This window comes from Pelobates fuscus, chromosome 11 (assembly GCF_036172605.1).
Source record: "Pelobates fuscus isolate aPelFus1 chromosome 11, aPelFus1.pri, whole genome shotgun sequence".
Classification (NCBI taxonomy): domain Eukaryota; kingdom Metazoa; phylum Chordata; class Amphibia; order Anura; family Pelobatidae; genus Pelobates; species Pelobates fuscus.
Window position 1 is genome coordinate 92,219,881 of NC_086327.1, and position 19,856 is coordinate 92,239,736.

Sequence of the window (19,856 nt, forward strand, 5' to 3'; positions counted from 1 at the left end):
ACCAAAATGATGCAATGAAGGACAAACAGTAAACTAGCATCAGGGTTGTGGGTCCCCAAGGCTCATTGATGCACATGAGGAATGAAGGCTAGCCGTCTGGTCTGAGCACAGAAAAGATCTACTGTTGCTAAAATTGCTGGCCATGATAGAAAGGTGTCAAGACACACAGTACATCACATTTTGCAGAGTATGAGGGTGCAGAGCCACAGACCAGACCACTCAGAGTCCACTGCCAAAAGTGTCTTCATTGTTGATGTGTGTCAGAACTGGACCACGGAGCAATGGAAGAAGGTTGCCTGGCCTGATTAGTCACATTTTCCTTTAGATCAGTTGGATGGCCAGGTTCATGTGCATTGTTTTTCTGGGGAAGAGATGGCAGCAGGATGCACTATGGGAAGAAGGCAGGCCGGTGGAGGCAGTGTTATGCTCCAGACAATGTTCTTTTGGTCCTGGCATTTATGTGGATGTTACTTTGACACATACCACCTAGTGCTGTATTTAGCGTAAGGCAAAGAAGGCACTTGCCTAGGACGGCACTTTTCTGGGGGGGGGGGGGGGGGAGGGGAGGAGGAAACACCACCCCCAAATGCCCCAGCGTGACCATGGCATGGGGGGGGGGGGGGGCAAGAGCTGGCTGACTGGCCACCTTAGGCCCCCTGAGGCGGGCGGAAACACTAAATGTGAGCAGGTGGCAAGGGAGCTCTGATACCTGTGATCCTTGCTCTGTTCCCTTGCGTGCCTTGTGGTGATGCTGGGATATGACGTAACTCCAGCCCCTGCATCACTAAACTATGCGCCAGGAGCAGGGCAAGAAGCTCAGTAACCTGGACCCCAGGGAAGATTGCACAGGTAGGGAGGCTGGAAATTAAGAAATAAAAATAAAAAATTGTGACTGTATGAGAAAACGTGTGTGTATTTGTCAGTGACTGTATGTGTCTGTCAGTGACTATGTGTGTCTGTCTATCAAAGTTTGTCAAATTAGTGTGTGTGCGTCTGTGAGTGTGTGCTGCTAATGTTGAAGACCAGATACCACAGGACATGTTCAGAGGTCTTGTGGAGTCCATGCCTTGATGCATCAGAGCTGTTTTGGTAGCACAAGGGCGACCTACACGATATCAGACAGGTGGCTTTAATGTTGTGCCTGGTTTTAGTGTTAAAGTTGTTCAACTTTCTATTACAGACCTCCAAATTGATGTAATAAATTCAAAGAGAATATATTATTCTTTAATTATTATGATGCACCTTATGTTTTTACTTAGCTAAATACTTGTTGGTGTATGACTGGTATAAACCTGTACCCTCTAATGTAAATTAGATAAATATTTACTAAAGAAATGGAATGCATGGCACATATGTCCAATAACTGCTAGCATGTCTAGCATTGAAATATTATGAGCTTATAATTGGTAGGGTATGGAAGGGTTTATACCCCTTCCCTTTATTCACAAACTTGCTATTATCTTTTTCTTCATCTATGATTATATCTGCTATGTAATTTAATTTTTGATTTTGACAAACTGTTAACTCATGCATAAAATCAGTATTGACACATCAGACATTTGTAGCTACCTCCAAACCATAGCTGTTGTAATGGCTAATGTTTAACTATTTACTTTACATACATATTAAATATATATTATATAGTTTATGTGTGCTAGCATAAACTGAAAGCAAAAACAATCCCAATGAATACTTAATTGTAAATAACTTTTCTAAACATATTATATGTGAAAATTTGTGTCATTAAATGGTTGATGTTTGCTCCATAGGCTAGTAATATGTTAGGGATGTTATTTTCCACTGCGGCTAGAGCCACAAATATTAAAGGAACACTCCTAGTACCCATGATGTAGTGGTTATGGTGCTTTTGCACCCCCAATGTAACTAGTCAAATAGTTTTAATATAGTTTGACTTGTCACCTGGCGTCTGACAGATACCACTTTCCATCTCCACTACTTCTGACAGATAACTTGAAGCTCTATAGGGCTGAGCACTTGAAGCTCTGTTGGCTGTAGTGGACGCAAGGAGAAGTGCCCAGCAGAACCCAGGTAAGAAGTTAAATAGTTCTAAAACCGTTTGACAACCTACAAAAGATGATCGTCACACCATGACTACTTTATTAGACTATCCATAATGAGACAACTTCTTTCAGTTGGATATAAACTATCTAATGTTGTGAATTAAATGTTTGTCTCTTTGCAACACTTTTTGCAAGGTCACTTATTTGCAACAAACTTACATTGTTCAGTAAGTCCAAGCTAATTACGAATAAAAAAAACTATTGGATTACTATACAAGACGTGCAAGACTTACATTTTAAGTCATGTTCAAGTAATGTCCCAACTTGAGTACCTCTATAAAGGGTTTCAGTTGGAATAAATTCACTGCTAAAAACACTTCAAACATAAAAAAAAAAGTTTCAAAGTGAAGATTCCCCATACCATGTCCAGTGAAATTGGGGACTGTGATAATTAGCTTTGGTCAACCTTATTCCCATACCACTTACAAGATAGAGTATGTGTTAATACAAATGAGAAGAAGGCCTTGTAAACATTAACATATTTATGTGCAATGATCAATTATACCACCTATTGAGGGACACATAGTCCAAAATCGTATTATGGTTTCCTTGAGTAGTGCAGATACCTAGACTGAAGAAAGGGGGTGGAGGATGGTCATTTAATAGTCAGGGGATTTGGTGCCCAAGGGTGCATAATTCATTTTTACACAATAGAATTGGCCACTTGGTTCCAACGTCAGCTGACAGAAGGGATAATGTAGGTTGCATAGGAATGTGAAAGGGGCAGAGGGTTTACTATTTGGATTGATCTTTTGATTAATCAAAAGCTCTGCAAGATGTGAGGTCGCATTTAAGTGGCCTGGAAGTCTGGTTTAAATGTAAACTAGCTGGCTTCAGCCATATGGCCTGTACCTCCTAATTGATGAGTTGATTTCTTTGATGTGCTAATGATTATTAGCTTTCAAGAAAAAAAGAAAAAGAAAAACAAGCCTTGTGTTCAAGTATCATAGCCAAAAGAAACATTAATACTTACAGAATAATAATTGAGCCTCATTCTTATTTAGAATGGGACTAGCACAATCTTCTAATCAAGGCCAAACATGATTTGTGTAACTTAAACATAGGGCAAGGGATTGTGATGCCCGCTATATTGGGTCACAAGTAATGAGTGTGACATATCTATGGATTGGAAAAATTGTAACACATTCATAGATGCGATTATTATTTCTGTGGCAAGTACATAAAAGGAGATAGAACCAAATGTTGGTCTGGAACACAAGGGGATGGTCACTTATAGTTACTATAGGTACACCTTATCTCCACCTCTGGACGAGGCTTAGTAATCCACAGGGTATATATCCAATGAATCCTTTTTTTGGAATCCCCATTTATGGGAAAAGAAGATTCATTGGGAGTCATTATAGATATTCCATATTTAATGGAATAATGGAGAAAATGCAACATATATTGGGATATCACAGTCTTGTTCACCCTAAAAGTGGGTGTGCTCTTGAGAAGGAAAAAGAAGATTTTTTATTGTTGTATTTTTTATTTTATATTTAATATTAATATTTTTATATATTTTTTCATTGTTATGATGTATATATTAACTTTTTTATGTTTTGTTCATTTCTAATATACATATATATATAGAAGCATGTTGCTAGAAGGCTTCTATAAATTACCCATTTAATATTGTATGTGCATAAAGCACACTCAAATATAGTAGTGCCATTTAGAGTTTCTAATATCCCCCCCCTCTCTTCTTTGCCTCCTGTCCATATATGCTATATTTATTTGCCTCTGAGATGAAGATAAAGAAGAAAATGATCGATCATGATGAACCGAGTTTCAGCAATGGAACGCATGCTGGAACGCATGAGTGATTGAACGGCGCACCGGATGACGTCACAGAAACTGGACCGAAAAACAGAACACGTGCTTTGAATAATTTGTGATGTGGACATTGGGGGAGGTATAAAGGGTTGAGGAGGGAAGGGATTTTTATTGTTCACTTGTATCCTGTCATTGCTTGTTACTGAAGTCGCTGAGGAAGTCCTATATACGGACGAAACGCATAGGACCCCTGGTGGTGACAGAGAGATTACACCCATTGTTTTATACTTTGATGTAAGTTATTAAATTTATTTTTATTATACTTCTGAATGTGCACTACGACTTTATTGCATCTTTTCTCCTGAGCACATACATCTCAGCCAATTCATGATGCATTGAATATAGATGGAAGAATTGATTCTGAAAAGGAATTTATGCTGAAAAAGGAATTTATGCTAAAGGCTTTCTAACTTCAGTGAAAGTGTGAGTGGCCATTTGTGAATTTTACACTCGTGGTTTATTCATATACACAGTTATACGCTATGTTCTTTTCTTATCATTGATTTAGCAGATTATCCCCTACTTTTTTGTATATATAGCCAATGATACTGAGATGTGACTCACCACCTTTCTTACAATAGACCCCTTGGGGCAGAAGTTTTACTTTGAAAACCTGAGTAAGTGATTAGGACTTCCGTTATTTTATCCATTTTGTTTTTATCTGTTGTTGGTGTAACTAATTTGATTGTCATCTATATTTTTGTATGCACTGTGACTATTTCTTGCTCATAATAAATATTCCTTTATTAAGTTCTGCCTTTGTCTGATAAAGAATCGCGTTACCTGAAGAGACTAATTAATGAGTGTTTTACAATTGCATAGGTATTGTGCTAAGTTGTATTTGGTAGGGTTTTATGATTAAGTTTACCTGGGGGACCAAGGCACCCCATTTATGAATTGTCTTGGTGGTGGCATAGTTAAAATAGTAATATTTATATTATTATGCTTAAGTGTAGGTGGTGTTAAGGGGTATTTTATCATTATTTCCAGTCTAGTGCAGACAAATAATGAACTTTAACCCTTTTACCACCACAACTACGTCACGCACACTCTTGAAGTAGGGTGCGTTCCTGACATGGAACATGTCATGGATGTTCTTGTACTACACTGAGCAAAGTTATAAAGACTTTTTCTATGTACACTAAAGGCCTATTTCTCTCAAATATTGTTCACAAATCTGTCTAAATCTGTGTTGATGAGCACTTCTCCTTTGCCGAGTCTTAGATCTTTGAGTTCAGCTCATGAAAAATATGGGCAGAAACAAAAGTGTTGCGTTTATAATTTTGTTCATTATAGTTTGAAAAGAGAAAATGCATTAAAGGAATAATGCAACATCTTGTCAAAATACAAATATGGCCAATGCGTTTTAGTGAGATCAGTATATATTATTCAATTCATATCTACGTACATGGAATGCTCTTGTTGGTCCAGCTGCTAGAGACATGTTTTGTATAATTTGTGTGTAAAGTAACCAGATATATGGGATTATTTCTGAAATCCTGCGCTCACCGTGTCTGCCATCAGCGCATTGTGAATCTCTGAAGCATAAGACATTGTTACATATGAATGCTCTTTTGCAGCACTGTATTGGGTCAGAAGTACTGTGACATTTTAGACTGATGTTCGATGCCATTCAAAATAAAACAAAAAAATCCAGAAACTCTAAACGTGTCTGTAAACCCAGTGTTTCCTTTTTTTAGAACATGGATTAAATATATCTGACCAAAGATATCCAATGATCTACTCGCTGCTAAATCTCGTGGTCACTACTCTGTCCTAATTCTCCTTGACCTGTCTGCGGCTTTTGACACTGTTGATCATCAACAGCTTCTTCTCATCCTTAGCAATATCGGTCTACAAGATATTGCTCTCTCCTGGTGCTTCTCCTACCTCTCCCAGCGCTCTTTCAGTGTTTCTTTCTCTGGCTCTGCTTCTTCTCCCCAACTCCTCTCTGTTGGTGTCCCTCAAGGTTCAGTCCTTGGTCCCCTACTGTTCTCCATCTATACTGCCTCCCTGGGTAAACTCATTAGCTCCTTTGGCTTCCAATATCATTTCTATGCAGATGACACGCAAATCTACCTGTCCTCTCCTGATCTCTCCCCGTCCTTCTTGACTAGTGTCTCTGACTGCCTCTTTGCTGTTTCTAACTGGATGGCTGCCCACTTCCTTAAACTAAACTTGACCAAAACTGAAATTCTGGTCTTTCCTCCCTCAAGTGTTGTTACTCCTGTGTCTGTCTCCCTCCAAGTCAATGGTGCTACCATCAGCTCCACCACGCAGGCTCGTTGCCTAGGTGTTCTCTTTGACTCCGACCTCTCCTTCAAGCCTCATGTTCACTCTATCGCCAAATCCTCTCATTTCCATCTCAAAAACATTGCGCGCATCTGCCCCTACTTAACGCCAGATGCGACTAAGGTGTTTGTCCATTCCACTGTACTTTCTCACCTTGACTACTGTAATCCGCTTCTCAGTGGTCTTACGTGCTCCCAACTTGCGCCGTTACAGTCCATAATGAATGCGATGGCGAGGCTCATCTTCCTCTCCGCCCGCACCTCCCATGCCTCACCCTTCTGTCAGTCCCTACATTGGCTTCCTCTAAAATATAGAGCTCAATTTAAAATTCTGGTTCTTGCTTTCAAATGTCTACATAATGCTGCTCCCACCTATCTATCCTCCCTTATACACAAGTATGTCCCGTCTAGGCCCTTACGATCTGCTGAAGACTTACATCTATCTTCTGTCCGTACTCCCACCTCTGATGCTCGCCTTCAAGACTTCTCGAGGGCTGCACCGTTCCTGTAGAACTCGCTTCCCTCCCCTGTTAGATGCTCACCCAGTCTCCACTCCTTCAAAAAATCATTAAAAACCCACTTCTTCATAAAAGCGTATCAATTAAACTCTTAATAGCTCCCAACTGATTCCTCTTCTGCAACTGTCACTAGTCTAATACTACCCTTACCTCTTGTGTCATTTTACCCCACTCCCTCTAGCATGTAAGCTCATTGAGCAGGGCCCTCAACCCCTCTGTTCCTGTGTGTCCAACTTGTCTGGTTACAACTACATGTCTGTTGTCCACCCATTGTAAAGAGCTGCGGAATTTGACGGCGCTCTATAAATAATATAATAATAATATAATAATAATAATAATATCTATTGACTTTTTGTCTTAAAGATACCCATTAATAATGCATGCAAATCTGGTGGCTATTTTGTTTTAGGATTTCTCTGACTTGAAGATGATGAGACTAATGACAAAGAAAATGAATCAAACATGGAAAGATCTGACCTGCCTGTTAAGCTCCTTTTTATAGGGCATTGGTTCTGATAATAGTCGACATGTGTCATGGCATGCTGGAAGAGGCAGGCGTGCCGCACTAATTGGGTGTTGAACACGGCAGAGGCTCCACATCTGTCTCGGTGTACCAGCAGTGAAGGACACACCAGGTCTATTCTTTGGCCGCCAGTGAGGTCTGCCGCTTCTTTGTGGCACACTGCAAGTTTAAGGTTTGTCTTGCTTGCTCCTCACCCGCCGGCCCTTCCATCTGCTCCACGTGGGTTCCGGCATGCAGGGGATGGGAGGCAGCCTTGTCTGCCCTCCGTGCTGCCTCCCCTCTGGCAGGCATTCTGTGTGGTTCTGTATTTGCTGTTCCCCACGCTGCTTTGTAATCTTGGGGGATTCAGCTTGGTATTTGTGGGACCAGAGTGTGGCACAGCAGGAAGAACTCACTGTTAGGCATAGTGTACCACCCACAAAGGGGACACTAGAGGCATCAAAACAACTTTAGCTTAATGTAGCAGTTTTGGTGTATAGATTATGCCCCTGTAGTCTCACTGCTCAATTCTCTGCAATTTAGACCCCTCCTCATGAGAGGGTTTGACATTTCTCTCCCCTATTTATACCCAGGCCACCCTAGGATTTTTGCTCAGTTGTGAACTCCCTAGAGGCGACAACCCGCCTCTGCCTTGAATTTCTGACTTAACCCTTGCCTGCCTCGCCCTGCTTGGATTATCCTGCTAAAGACTTCCCATTTGCTCCCTGATCCTGGACCTGCACTACATGGTCTTGCCCTTGGATTATCCGGCCTACTGTGACTTATTTTTAAAAGACTTTCCGTTAAGTGACTTTTCTTTGTTCATTCACCCCAAACCGTTACATTATTATTATTTTATTATTTATATAGCGCAGCAAATTCCAAAGCACTGTACAATGGGATACATGTGTGTGTCATTAACCTCGCTGTGTTCCAAATCCACACTGATAACTATTTATGTTTCTTTAAACATTAATCGGACATTTTGGATGTAGTGCACATATGTATTTCTTCACTTCTTTCATCTGTCAATTTTTTTTGTGTAGCACAATAACATATTGTTAAATCTCCCTATTCTATACTTGTAAAACACTGTCAAGTATGTATAAATGATGATAATAATTATTATATTTGTTGTGTTATCTGTTCTGCTATGTTATTTAGTGCAGATTCTGTAATTGCCTTGAAAGAAACCTGCTACTTGACCTATTTCACTGAAATCTACATCAAATTAGGAAACCACCCCACAGTTGTGGATCTCGTGTGACAGTCATTATCTGGGTTCCCAGTCCAGAAGCCAAATTTTATCTTCTGATGACCTGTTTTGGTGAACACAACAGAAAGTCCCTAAGCAGTGCAGTCCATATTTGTCATTAAGCATACATGTAGCTATGTAAGACCTTTTTTAATAAAATACTCGTATAAGGCATTTCTTCAGTAGCACGTTTTGAACATGCAGACTCAAGTGTCTTACCAGGTTGTGCATCAGCCCAGCAAACGTGTGCTAGGCCAGTGCATCTTGTTTTTGGCCATAATTTCCACCTCATATTAACAGTGATTCTTTCATCACTTGTACATTCCCAATATCTCCCAAAATTAGGTGGTAAATGTTATATATGTGATCAATTTAAAATAATGTTATGTTTTAAGATCCTGTTCAAACGCATATTGCTTTATGTTTCCTTAGTATTGAACTAAATATGTAAAAAATTGAACTCTATATTACATTATAATTTAGATAATTACCGAATAGACACTTTGAGAATGTTACTACATTGTAAGAATAGATAGTGAAAACCCAAATATACGTGACTGATAAAAACTGATACAAACAAAATGTATCAGTCAAGCTTAATTGCGGTATGTAACGCTATAATTTAATTTTTAGTTTGTAATTCTTAGTATTTATGAACAAATAGAGAATTCATGTAATTATCATGTTTTGTTAACCTTCAAAGTGTAAATACATTACTAACAGGGTAATTTACTAAAGTCTGAATTCTTACGAATACAAATATAATTCACTGTGAATTTCAAAATTTAGACTAAACTAGCCAAACTGGAAGTATAGGTGACTTGGACAATTTTTCCAGTTCAGCTATTGTAGCCTGAAATATGTTTCTCACTTTAGCAAACAACCATGTAAACAAATACAGGCCTAGAACTCTCTTAGTAAACATGGAACAGACCAGAAGAGACTAATTCTTCACCCCAACATGAAGGAATGAACCCCAAGAACTCATATGGACCAGGTGGGAATACAATTCCCTATTTGTTCGCACCTCATGCAAAGCCAGTGAGGTCCCTGAAAGAAAGATACATTTAGAGGCCATTTTGTCATTTTCAATTCACCAGTATAACCAACACGCCAATAGATGTTTTTTTTTGTTTTTAATTATTTTTCAACCACATTCTCCATATTGGATTGTGTTTAGATATCATGAAAACAATGGTAAATGTTTAAATTTAACCCACTTTCCTATTTGGCCTATTTGTTGTGGAAAATCACGGCTTTCAAAATGGCAATTTTTCATCAAGAGAAGTAATTGAATAAATGTCAATGGAATATGGAGGAGGTGCTTAAGATGAACGATTTACAACTATATAGGATGTTGTCATCAGTTGACAATCAGTTTGGCTGAGACGGAGATTTTGTCTCACTGGGCTATTAAGCTGACTATTTCTACCTCTTATTTCACCACCGCTCACCATATAACTAACACATATTGTGTGTATTAGTGTGATGAGTGCTTTGCATGTTTGCTTTTCCTACAATGATGGTAATTCATAGTATACACACATATACATGCATATATAAATATATACATATTATTATACATATTATGTTATTATTATGTTATTATTTATATAGCGCCAACAAATTACGCAGTGCTTCATATATACACACACACACACATACACACACACACACACACACACAGCATAATGATATGCAATAACAACCTCACTAAGACTATCCCTAAGCCATGAGTGCACTAAACTTCTAAGCAATAATTTTCTAGATGCATATAACAGGTGTGTAGATTCAGCAAACCTCCTGTCTTGCTTTTGTGATTGTATATGTAAACAGTACTACGAGCAATGACAGATGATGCTTTGTCAAACAACACCCATGCCTGCAAGCCATCTTAATAATGCAAAACTATATGTTTAAAGCAACCAATCATTCGGAAAGACACCAACTGTGTAACAGGTGGCTGCAGCCTCTATTAATATTTAAATTGATTGATCTAATACTTCTTGGTATAATGATACACAGAGAAATCTCTGAGCCTAGAACAAACAATGCATTTTACAATGTTTACGTCTATAACTATTGGTTTTATATCAGAGAAAAGGCAAGGTGCCTATTTAATTTTCTATAATGAATGAAACTGGACATTGCATTGTACAGATTTAAAACATTCTGTAAAGTAATATTTAGTCTTTGTTAGCAATTCTATTTTCTTCAAAAATTGAATTATAATTATCTTTTTTTTTAAATTTATTTAAGGACATTGTAGTCCTGCTTTTATACAATTTTCCCCTCTGCTCTATATATATTTTGGCTCCAGTTATAGGGTCACTGCCATTAAAAAGAAAAAAAAAAGCTGTAACATTCCCTAGTGAGAATATTTGTAACAGTTTAAAAAGAAAATTGTTTTCCAGATGTTGACATTGTACGTGAAGTGCCCTAAATTATTAACTGACCTAAGAAATAACAAAATGCTCAAAGGGGCACTGAATACCTAAAAGAAATATAAAAATAGTACAAAAAATCTTTGGGGAAAAAAAAAGAATTAATCCCACCCTCCAAAAAAAAAAGATTAATCTCTTAAACATAGGAATATTCTGTAAAACTACCTTTTATACAGTTTATTTTTTCATCATTATTATTTTTATGTACTAATTCTTTAGTCTGCACAATCATCCTTGTTTTTAGTGATTCGAAATCCACAGAGCAATATAATAGTTTTCTGGAAAAGTTTTATATATTATAAATGTTTTACTCTTCAAATGAGTTTTTGGTGCCAGCATCCTGATCGTTGTTTTGGTTTTTTAGTTTAAAATGATGAATTTCTTATGACGAATAAGAATGATGAATATAATAATTATCATTGTTATATAATTTCAGCAGTGTTTTACAAGTATAGCCGTCGTATATGGTTTAGTTATAGATCATACAGACATGTAACTGCAACACGCAAGTCATTATTAAGGCATTCCTACAGGTGAAGCTATAAAGATCAGATAAAGTATAGAATATGTTTTAGAAAAGAGAAATTCTAAGATACTTACTCGTTCTTTGTCTGAGGGCTTTCACTTCTAGGGAGCAGAAGGAATCACAAAGGATGCACAGAGAAGTAAGAATGAAGTAGTCAGCATTGGCATGTAGGTCAGCCATAGGACATGCAGTGAACAGATGAAGGGAAGCGTGAATGAATAGATTTGAAAAGGAGCGAATGAATGAAAGTACAAATTAATAGACAGAGAACGAGTCATATACTACACTGTGTTTAGAGGAGAGAAAGGGAGAAACACGTTAGTGTAAGACAGAATGCAAAAGAGAGAAAATGTAAAAAATAATAATGAAATAATAAACAATGGACTAAAATAAAATAAAAAATCAACATCCGAATCAGTTAAGGAAAATTAAAACATAGTCGAAAGAAAAAGATTTTGAAATGTTTCTTTGGTGTAATAAATACTCTACTTTAAATGTGTATACTTGTACAGTTATTTCAATAAAGTGTGAATTTTCAAGAATGTAAAGTGAAATTCAAACTTCAGGCTAAAACAACCTAACTTTGCAGTTTTGCTTATTTAGCCTACAATTTAAAATTCACGTACAATTTCACACAAACCATACATTAGTTAATAACCATGTCTGAAATAATAGATCTACTAAGAAGGAGAATCACTCATGTTATTAGTGTATGGAGCCTACCCATGAGGTTAAAATGAAGCAAGTTCAGTGTATTTTATTAAAAACAGCTGATAATGAGGAACATTTACTGAATTAATTAATTACTGAAAAAAAGAAAAATGCTGGCTTAAAGGACAAATGTCATTTGTGTAACCTTTTGATTTTATTAAGGCTTTTTACATTGATGAAACTTAATATATATATCTTAAATAATGTATATTGATTTTTCTTTTTTTTTGAAAACAAAGTTTTGACAAAATGCTGCTCTACCTAACATTCCTGCTGATACAGTTTCCCACAGAGCAATCACAGCAGGAGGCAAGTTAGGTTAGACAGCAGTTGGTCAGATAACGGTAACGTCTGACCCAACATAAAAAGGGAAATTTTCTCAAAAAATGAATATGTAGCATTTTAAACAAAGCATTACGTTTCTTTACATGTAATAAACTTTTAAAAACACAAGAAGTGGAAATTTGATGACAGTGGTTCTTTAAGTTTTCTTTATTTAATTAATAAAGTCAGTAAAATTTTGGCTAAAATTCATATGTCTCCTGTTAAAATATGAAGCTGCCTCCACATCCCCCCACCTCATAGGTGGACCCCCTTCTCACTAGGGGACTAGTGAAGAATTCCCCCAGCTATTTATACATGTATTGTGGGAGAACATGTGAAGTAATGTGAAGAAATAATCTTTCCTGCTCCTTCACTCATCTATCTCATGGACTATGGCACGAGTAGGCCATCAGTACTCCAGATGTTGTGGACTACATTTCCCATAATTCTCTTACAGCCATAATGCTGTGTATCAGTAGCATGCTTTCCCAATATTTGGAATGCCAAAGGTTGCTAACCCATGGCGTATGGGATTAGCAGTTAAAAAAAAAAGCTGATCCTACATTAAAGTCAGGGAATACCTTCAATTCTCTCATCCCATGAATGCCAGGGTAAGAATTAATATGAGTTGCAGGCACTCTGTGCACTCCATGCCACCTTGAACGGAACGCACACCAGTCCCCCAGCTTAGTATGCTTCTGAACTCTAGTCCCCAGTTTTCTACAAAATTATTTTATAGTGGTTTAACAAAAAACAGTTCTCTTCGCCACAGCATAGACCAGGCTGCTCATACACCCCAGATGTTCCTTAACTACAAATCCCATGATTCTCTGTCCATCTACTACATTCAAAGAACCCTGGGAGTTGAAGGCTATCAACATCTGCGTTGTCAGAGTTTAAGATCCCTGGCCTAGACCCTGTGCAGCTGCCCTGATAATGTGCCAATTGCCCTGCATTTTATCTATAAATCCTTCAAACCCTGGAGACATTGGCGGATCTACTGCGGACGCAGTGGTTACATCTGCGACCGGGACTCCTTTGATGATGCCAGATGCTGGGAGAAAGTGACTGCACCGGTCAATTCCTCCCAGCAATCACCATGCCGCGCGGGAGGAGGAAGGAGAGGAGGGAGTCAGAGTGGGAACTCTAACTCCCATCAGCCTGAGCCACTGGACCCCAGGGAAAGTCACCCTCCTGCACCTAAAATGTAGGAAACAGGAGGGTGACTTAAACATTTTGCATGTGTGTAAGTTAGTGTGTGTGTGTGTTTTGCATGTATGTGTGTGTGTGTGTGTGCATGTATGTGTGTGTATGTGTGTGTCTGTATGTATGTGTATCTGTATGTGTGTCTATGTATTTTTCTGTGTGTGTGCATGTGTGTCTGTATGTTTATGTGTCTGTATGTATGTGTGTGTGCCTGTATGTGTGTGTCTATGTGTGTGTCTGCATGTGTATCTGTCTGTATGTGTGTGCGAGGAGCGGGGACTTATGGGAGTGGGGAAGTAGACATATGGGGTGGTTGACGTATGGGGGGCCCAGGGCAAATATTCGCACTGGGGCCCAGTGATTTGTAGTTACGCCTCTGCCTGGAGAGCAATGATAGGGTGCATAGAACTAATATTGATAATAAAGAAGTGTAAAAAACCCTGGATTGTATCAAACAGTTCTTAAACAGTTTGATATTAAACCAAGAGATCACACCAGGTGACCAAAGGCAGTATAACCATACAGCAAGTTATAGTGGTTATGTTGATGTTGCTTAGTGCTCTTTTATACACGCACGCTCACACGCTCACACACATGCACACACATAACTAAAAGCAAACATGTATAAGAAATATGCTATTGTTTTATTTTATTTTTCAGCATCTCTCTTGACCCCTATATTGCGGGTAGCTACTAACCCTCAGTTTTAATATGTATTATTATTACCATTACCTTGGTGAGTATTATCCATCCATTTTATTGTATATTGTGACAATATTAATTCATATAGTATATGTTGATCATAGAAATCCTAAAACTGCAACATCTAAGGAGCAATCTGTCTTTAGTGCAAATTGTGATTATTTGCCACATTAAACTACAACAACTCTGAACCCTGTCAGAAATCCAGGAAACTGGGGAAAAAAATCTGATTTTTTTTGAAGGGATGTTCCTGACTAAATATGGACAATGACTCAGTCATTGTAGAGTCAAACACATGAAAAACATAAAATAAAGTTAAACAATACACCTGTGAATTTGCTGCACACCTTCAGCTTCTGACTTTTTAGCCAACCATATAAACTACTAGTGCTCTGTGCTTAATAGACATTTATAGAATACATATTATAGCTGTGTCGAGTGCGCAGATCCATGGGAACACATGAATGGCACTACTTCCCAAACAGATTGATGTTCATTTTTGTTTTAAGTAAAACTCTTTACAACTGGCCATATGCACAGCTCCGTTACAGGTTTTCTAACAAGTCATTAAAAAGTTTCAATAAGTCAGGAGTTGTATGTTGTCTGCATATCGTGCATATAGATAGTGTACAAGATCTTGTGTGGTCAGATGAAAGCATAGCGCCCCTGTGAATCATGATGGGTGTACGTCCGATTCATTATATATAATGAATAGGGCGTAAATTAAGGAGACATAGAGCCACTTACACAATAACTGATATAAAAAGTATTAATGGTAAAATCGTGAACATTTTCCAGAATTTAAATCAAATAAAATTGTGCCAGTATAAAGCAGAATTGAATAAATGAACGACTCTGAGAATGTGACCATACATCTCAATGAAACTGTAACAGACATAATCAGACTTGGAATATATCCTGAGATTTCTTGTATCATAGCATACTGATATTAAAAAAAATAAAAAAAATAAAATAAAAACGAGTTAATTATTTGCTCAGTGATAATTTTGACATATCTAGATCATTATCCAGTGAATAGAACTGGTGGTTCAACAAAAGTATCTTAAGAGAACATCAAAAATAAACAAAATAAATAGTGGACATGAATTTGAAAATAAAACAACATTGCTTAGAAATCCTATCCATATTTGTTAAGGCAAATCGTATAAATTATTCATAGTTCTATTGTAATTTCCTCTTAAAGAGGGAAATACACACTACGTTGATGTAATAAAATAAAGGTTCCTCTGTAACATGAAACTTTTCATTTTCTTTTGTCCAACATCAATGGCTCTCAATATGTAAATAGTCATATTAGTCAAATAAACCTATTTTCAAAATCCTTCAGTTATTTTTGTTTAAAGGGGAGATGTCACTTGTCTGGTATATCCAACAGTGAAATTTATTTGTTGAAAGTTACCTATAATCTGTGTTAACCCTTTTTCCATAACTATCATAGAGTTTCCAGTTCAACATGCAAATGAGCACAGACGGGCATCCTGTTTCAGACTGTACCCTACATTTTTGCAGGTATCCTTAGCAATAAACTCTGTATTAAACAGAGCTTTTTTTCTGTTTAACATTAAGATATAGCACGGAAACAAGTGAATTACTGGACCTTCACATTGGGCTGGTAAATAGCCCTGTCGTATACCCTTTTCACTAAACGCAATGAAAGGAACCCTCCATGCTACAAGCTGCCTTCTGTTGAGATTAAAGTACTCCTGAGTCCCTACCTATCTCTCAGTTCACGAAGGTCATTCCCAAATCAAACAAATGTTGAGCAAGTTCCTGGAGAGGGGATATAAATTTGCTACATTGGTGCAGGCCCTCAGACATGCTAGAATAAGGTTTGAACATCCAGGAGACCAGACTGGCTAGTTAAACAAGATAGTGTTTCCACAGAAACTCAATGCTAAGTATCAATGTATCTCCAGGGCCACTTTGCAAAATTAGCAGATTGTTCAGAGAGACACTCTGTTACCCAACATTTTCTCTAGACCTCCTTTTATCAGATATACATGGGAGGTCAATCTAAGGGACATGTTGGTTCATGCGGATGTATTTTTCAAGTGCCCTGCCTCAGACACGAGTGTTATCGCTGGCTGTTATCATTCCCACCCAAGGATACACTACATGTAACCATATGGTGCCTGGCAAGACATCTCATCACCCATACTTTAGTAGGGAGTACCCGATCCAATACAGGATAACATGTACGACTGAGTTTGTGTGACCTTGCAGACTATCTTACGTAGGTAAGACTAAAAGCCCTTTGACAGAAAGACTGGGAAACCACCTGCCATCCATTGGAAATGCTAGCAGAGATCCACAAAATATTCAACTAGTAGCCAGGCACTGCTTGGAAACTGGTCATCAATTGGCCAGCCTTAAATTTACGGGCATGGATCATTTGATGATTATGAAACAAGACCTTGATACGGAGATGGACTTACTTAGAACAGTCGCATACTGGAATTGTACACTGGATACTGTTTTACCCAAAGGGTTCAATAAAATAAACTTTTTGCAGTTCTTCTTGCCTAAAAACTAAAAGTGGTACTAAGGAGTTATGAAGCTATCGTGTGATCCATGTGTTGGACTAGGCCTAGGGAGACAGCTAATGTATGTAATTTGCTTATATGAAATATTGTTTGCATTGCGTGTTGACTAGAAAACAAAAACAGTATTAATTTATTACATTGTCACTATGTGCACCACTCGAAGATCTAAGTGCTTTTCAATTTGGACTTTTCTTATGTGTATTATGCATTGTATGCATTCCTGATATGAACTATGCCATGACAATGCTGAATATTGATTGTAAGAAATGTAAAGTTTGAGAAAACTTTGTGGATACTTTGTATCGATTTAAATTCGTTAATTTATCTTAAGAGGGAGAACTCTATTGACTATTATGTAACACTTTGGTATTTTTAATAAGTTTCCTTCAAATGTTTTGGTCTGCAGTATATGAGATGGCTAATTCTGATATACAGCAATGACTATGACAATGACAATGGGAGTGAGCGCAGGAATTCTAATTCTCATATACACAGATTAATACTGTGCTGATGATTACCTCATTGGGGTTTATTCTCTTCATGTCCCGAACGCGGTTTATCTGTTTTTTATAGCACCCAGCTACAGAATTGTCATGGCCTCTGGGGTTGGGGGTGTCACACTAAGGTTACTAGGCCTCTGTCTCACATTTCCCAGGTATATTTACATGTGTTTTCTATCTTTATGCTTATCCTGACTATTGGACTAAAATGCTGATACCTTGTTTTAAATATTAAATAAAGAGAACGTTGGGTATTATAAGGAACCCACTGAGCGCATTCAATCTATTTAATCTATAAATTTGGCTCGGGTTCAAAGCACCTTGGCATATAATGGCAGAGACATGGGTGCAGAAACATATGATATAATACATATAACACAGGGTATGTATATAAGAAGTATATCATAAAATATGGAGCGCTTTACCACTTATTGCATTAACATTTAACATTCACATTAATCATGTACCTGTCAAATATCGGTTCACAACTCTCTGTTATGTTGGAGAAGCTTATTTTAAGACAAAAATAGCCAATCTGTAAACCATATTGCTCATAATCCCCACAAAGGAATTGCAGTTAGAATAATTAACTGGAGAGTTACCGGTTGGTCACCTCTGTTTTGAAAAATGAATATAGTTCAAAATGCTAAATAGTATACACAGGCCAAGACTTACTTCCAGTAGAATTGGACGACCGTCGGTTGATAGAGCTTGCGACTGAAGCCTCTGTTGGCAATGGGGGAGGGGGTGGGGGATAACACAGGTTTTCTGGGAGTGGGGGAGGAAGCGGAGGAGGTGGTATGTTCCCCAAAGTTTTATTGTCTGAAGCATTACCATTGTGCACACTTTCATTTGAGAGAAGAGATCCCTGGAATAAAAAAAAAAAATAGTAGTCAAAATCGCTACTTTAACTGAGCATCATAACAAATATATGGCTGAGCAGTCACAGGTGAACTTGGCATCGAAATTGTTAGTGAGCAGCATTCTTCAGAACATTCAACCATTCTTTTACTGGCTGGGAATAACAGAACAAAAGCAGGTGGGGTGCTCAGGCTAACCATCACTAACGTTTGGTCAGAAAGTTGATGGTACTAAAAGCTCCAAACTCCCCCTCAGAAAAATTAGAACACTCTGTGTTGTTATTCATTATCCTATATTTTTAAGAAAAGCAAACTATAAAATAGAAATTCTCTGTAATTTAGAAAACTTGGCAGGAAATTCACCAAATGTAATATTCTCTAAAATTTGCAAACTCACCTCTGAATGGATCCCAACAAGCTCTGCATTGAAATCCAGACTAATCCATCCAAAATCTTAAAGTAGAGCTCTGATATAGTGCCGATTAGCTCAGCAATTGAGTGAAGTATTAATATATGAATTAGTTCCACGTTTAAGAAATAAAGCTTCTCAGTTGCTGTAAAATTGATACCATTGAGCATACCCCCCTACAAGACCCAAAGGAATAAAATAAAAAACTCCTCACTCCTTAGCACTGAGTAAGGGAATGGGGGTACAGGTCACACAAGTATAAGTATTCCTTTGGCTGCAGTTTGTAGATCTTCTTGCTGACCTGGATACCCTATTGGCTATCACTTGAGGAGGGATAATGACAACCCCCCATTTACATCGAGGGGAGGCACCCATAATACGCTTTACTTTTTGGAATATGTGAGTGCGTACTAATCACCAAGTGTTTTAAAGTGTCTAGCAATATTTGTACTATGTTTTGTCCTCTATTGTAGGTACACTGGTAGTATCCCAAAATATCCTATCAATTATACAAGTATAAGGGTTTCCCTGAAACTTTATTATTATTTAGCCCTATATCCCTCCGTCTAGATGGTTTTTTGTGTGACCAATAGGTACAGTCAAACACTGAATAACTGAAATGGTGCGGTTTGTTTCTATAACCATGAATTTCGGCCTATACAACTCTTGGCTTATCAACCCCCGGGATCAGATTCCTTAAGTTTATTGAGAGCAATTATAATAAGATCTAGAAAAGAAATTTGTGCGAACACCTTTAGACCAGCTTCCAAACAATGTATGATAAAATATTAGCATCTATACCACCAATTGGAACCTTGTTTATTGCACTCACCTCCTCACTGTGTGCCATCTTTTTATTTTCCGAAGAGTCTCCTGTGTTCTGGCCTAGATATTTGTAATAATCCCCAGTGCTGGGCTGTTTGTTGAAATTTCTTGATTTCCTACAGGAATCCACCCTTCGAAGACCTTCTGGACTGTTTTCACGGGATGGCAGCTAGAAAATACCAATTTTGATACAACAAATTGACAAATAGTCAATTCGTAAAAACATATTCTACAGTCATGTGATCAATAATGTCTGAATGGTCAATATGTATAATAAATTCATTACTTGGAAATATAAGTGT

The 19,856-nt window shown here is 37.7% G+C and overlaps 1 protein-coding gene across 1 annotated transcript in view; it reads right to left on the minus strand.

Moving 5' to 3' along the window:
- ESPN (espin) overlaps positions 1–19,856 on the minus strand; it is a 223,353-nt gene that overhangs the window by 36,830 nt on the left and 166,667 nt on the right. The window contains exons 8-10 of the mRNA XM_063436450.1: positions 19,562–19,723; positions 18,136–18,328; positions 11,528–11,554 (exon numbers count right to left, since the gene is read on the minus strand). Coding sequence (XP_063292520.1) covers positions 11,528–11,554; positions 18,136–18,328; positions 19,562–19,723 — 382 coding nt within the window. The remainder of the gene's footprint in view (positions 1–11,527; positions 11,555–18,135; positions 18,329–19,561; positions 19,724–19,856) is intronic.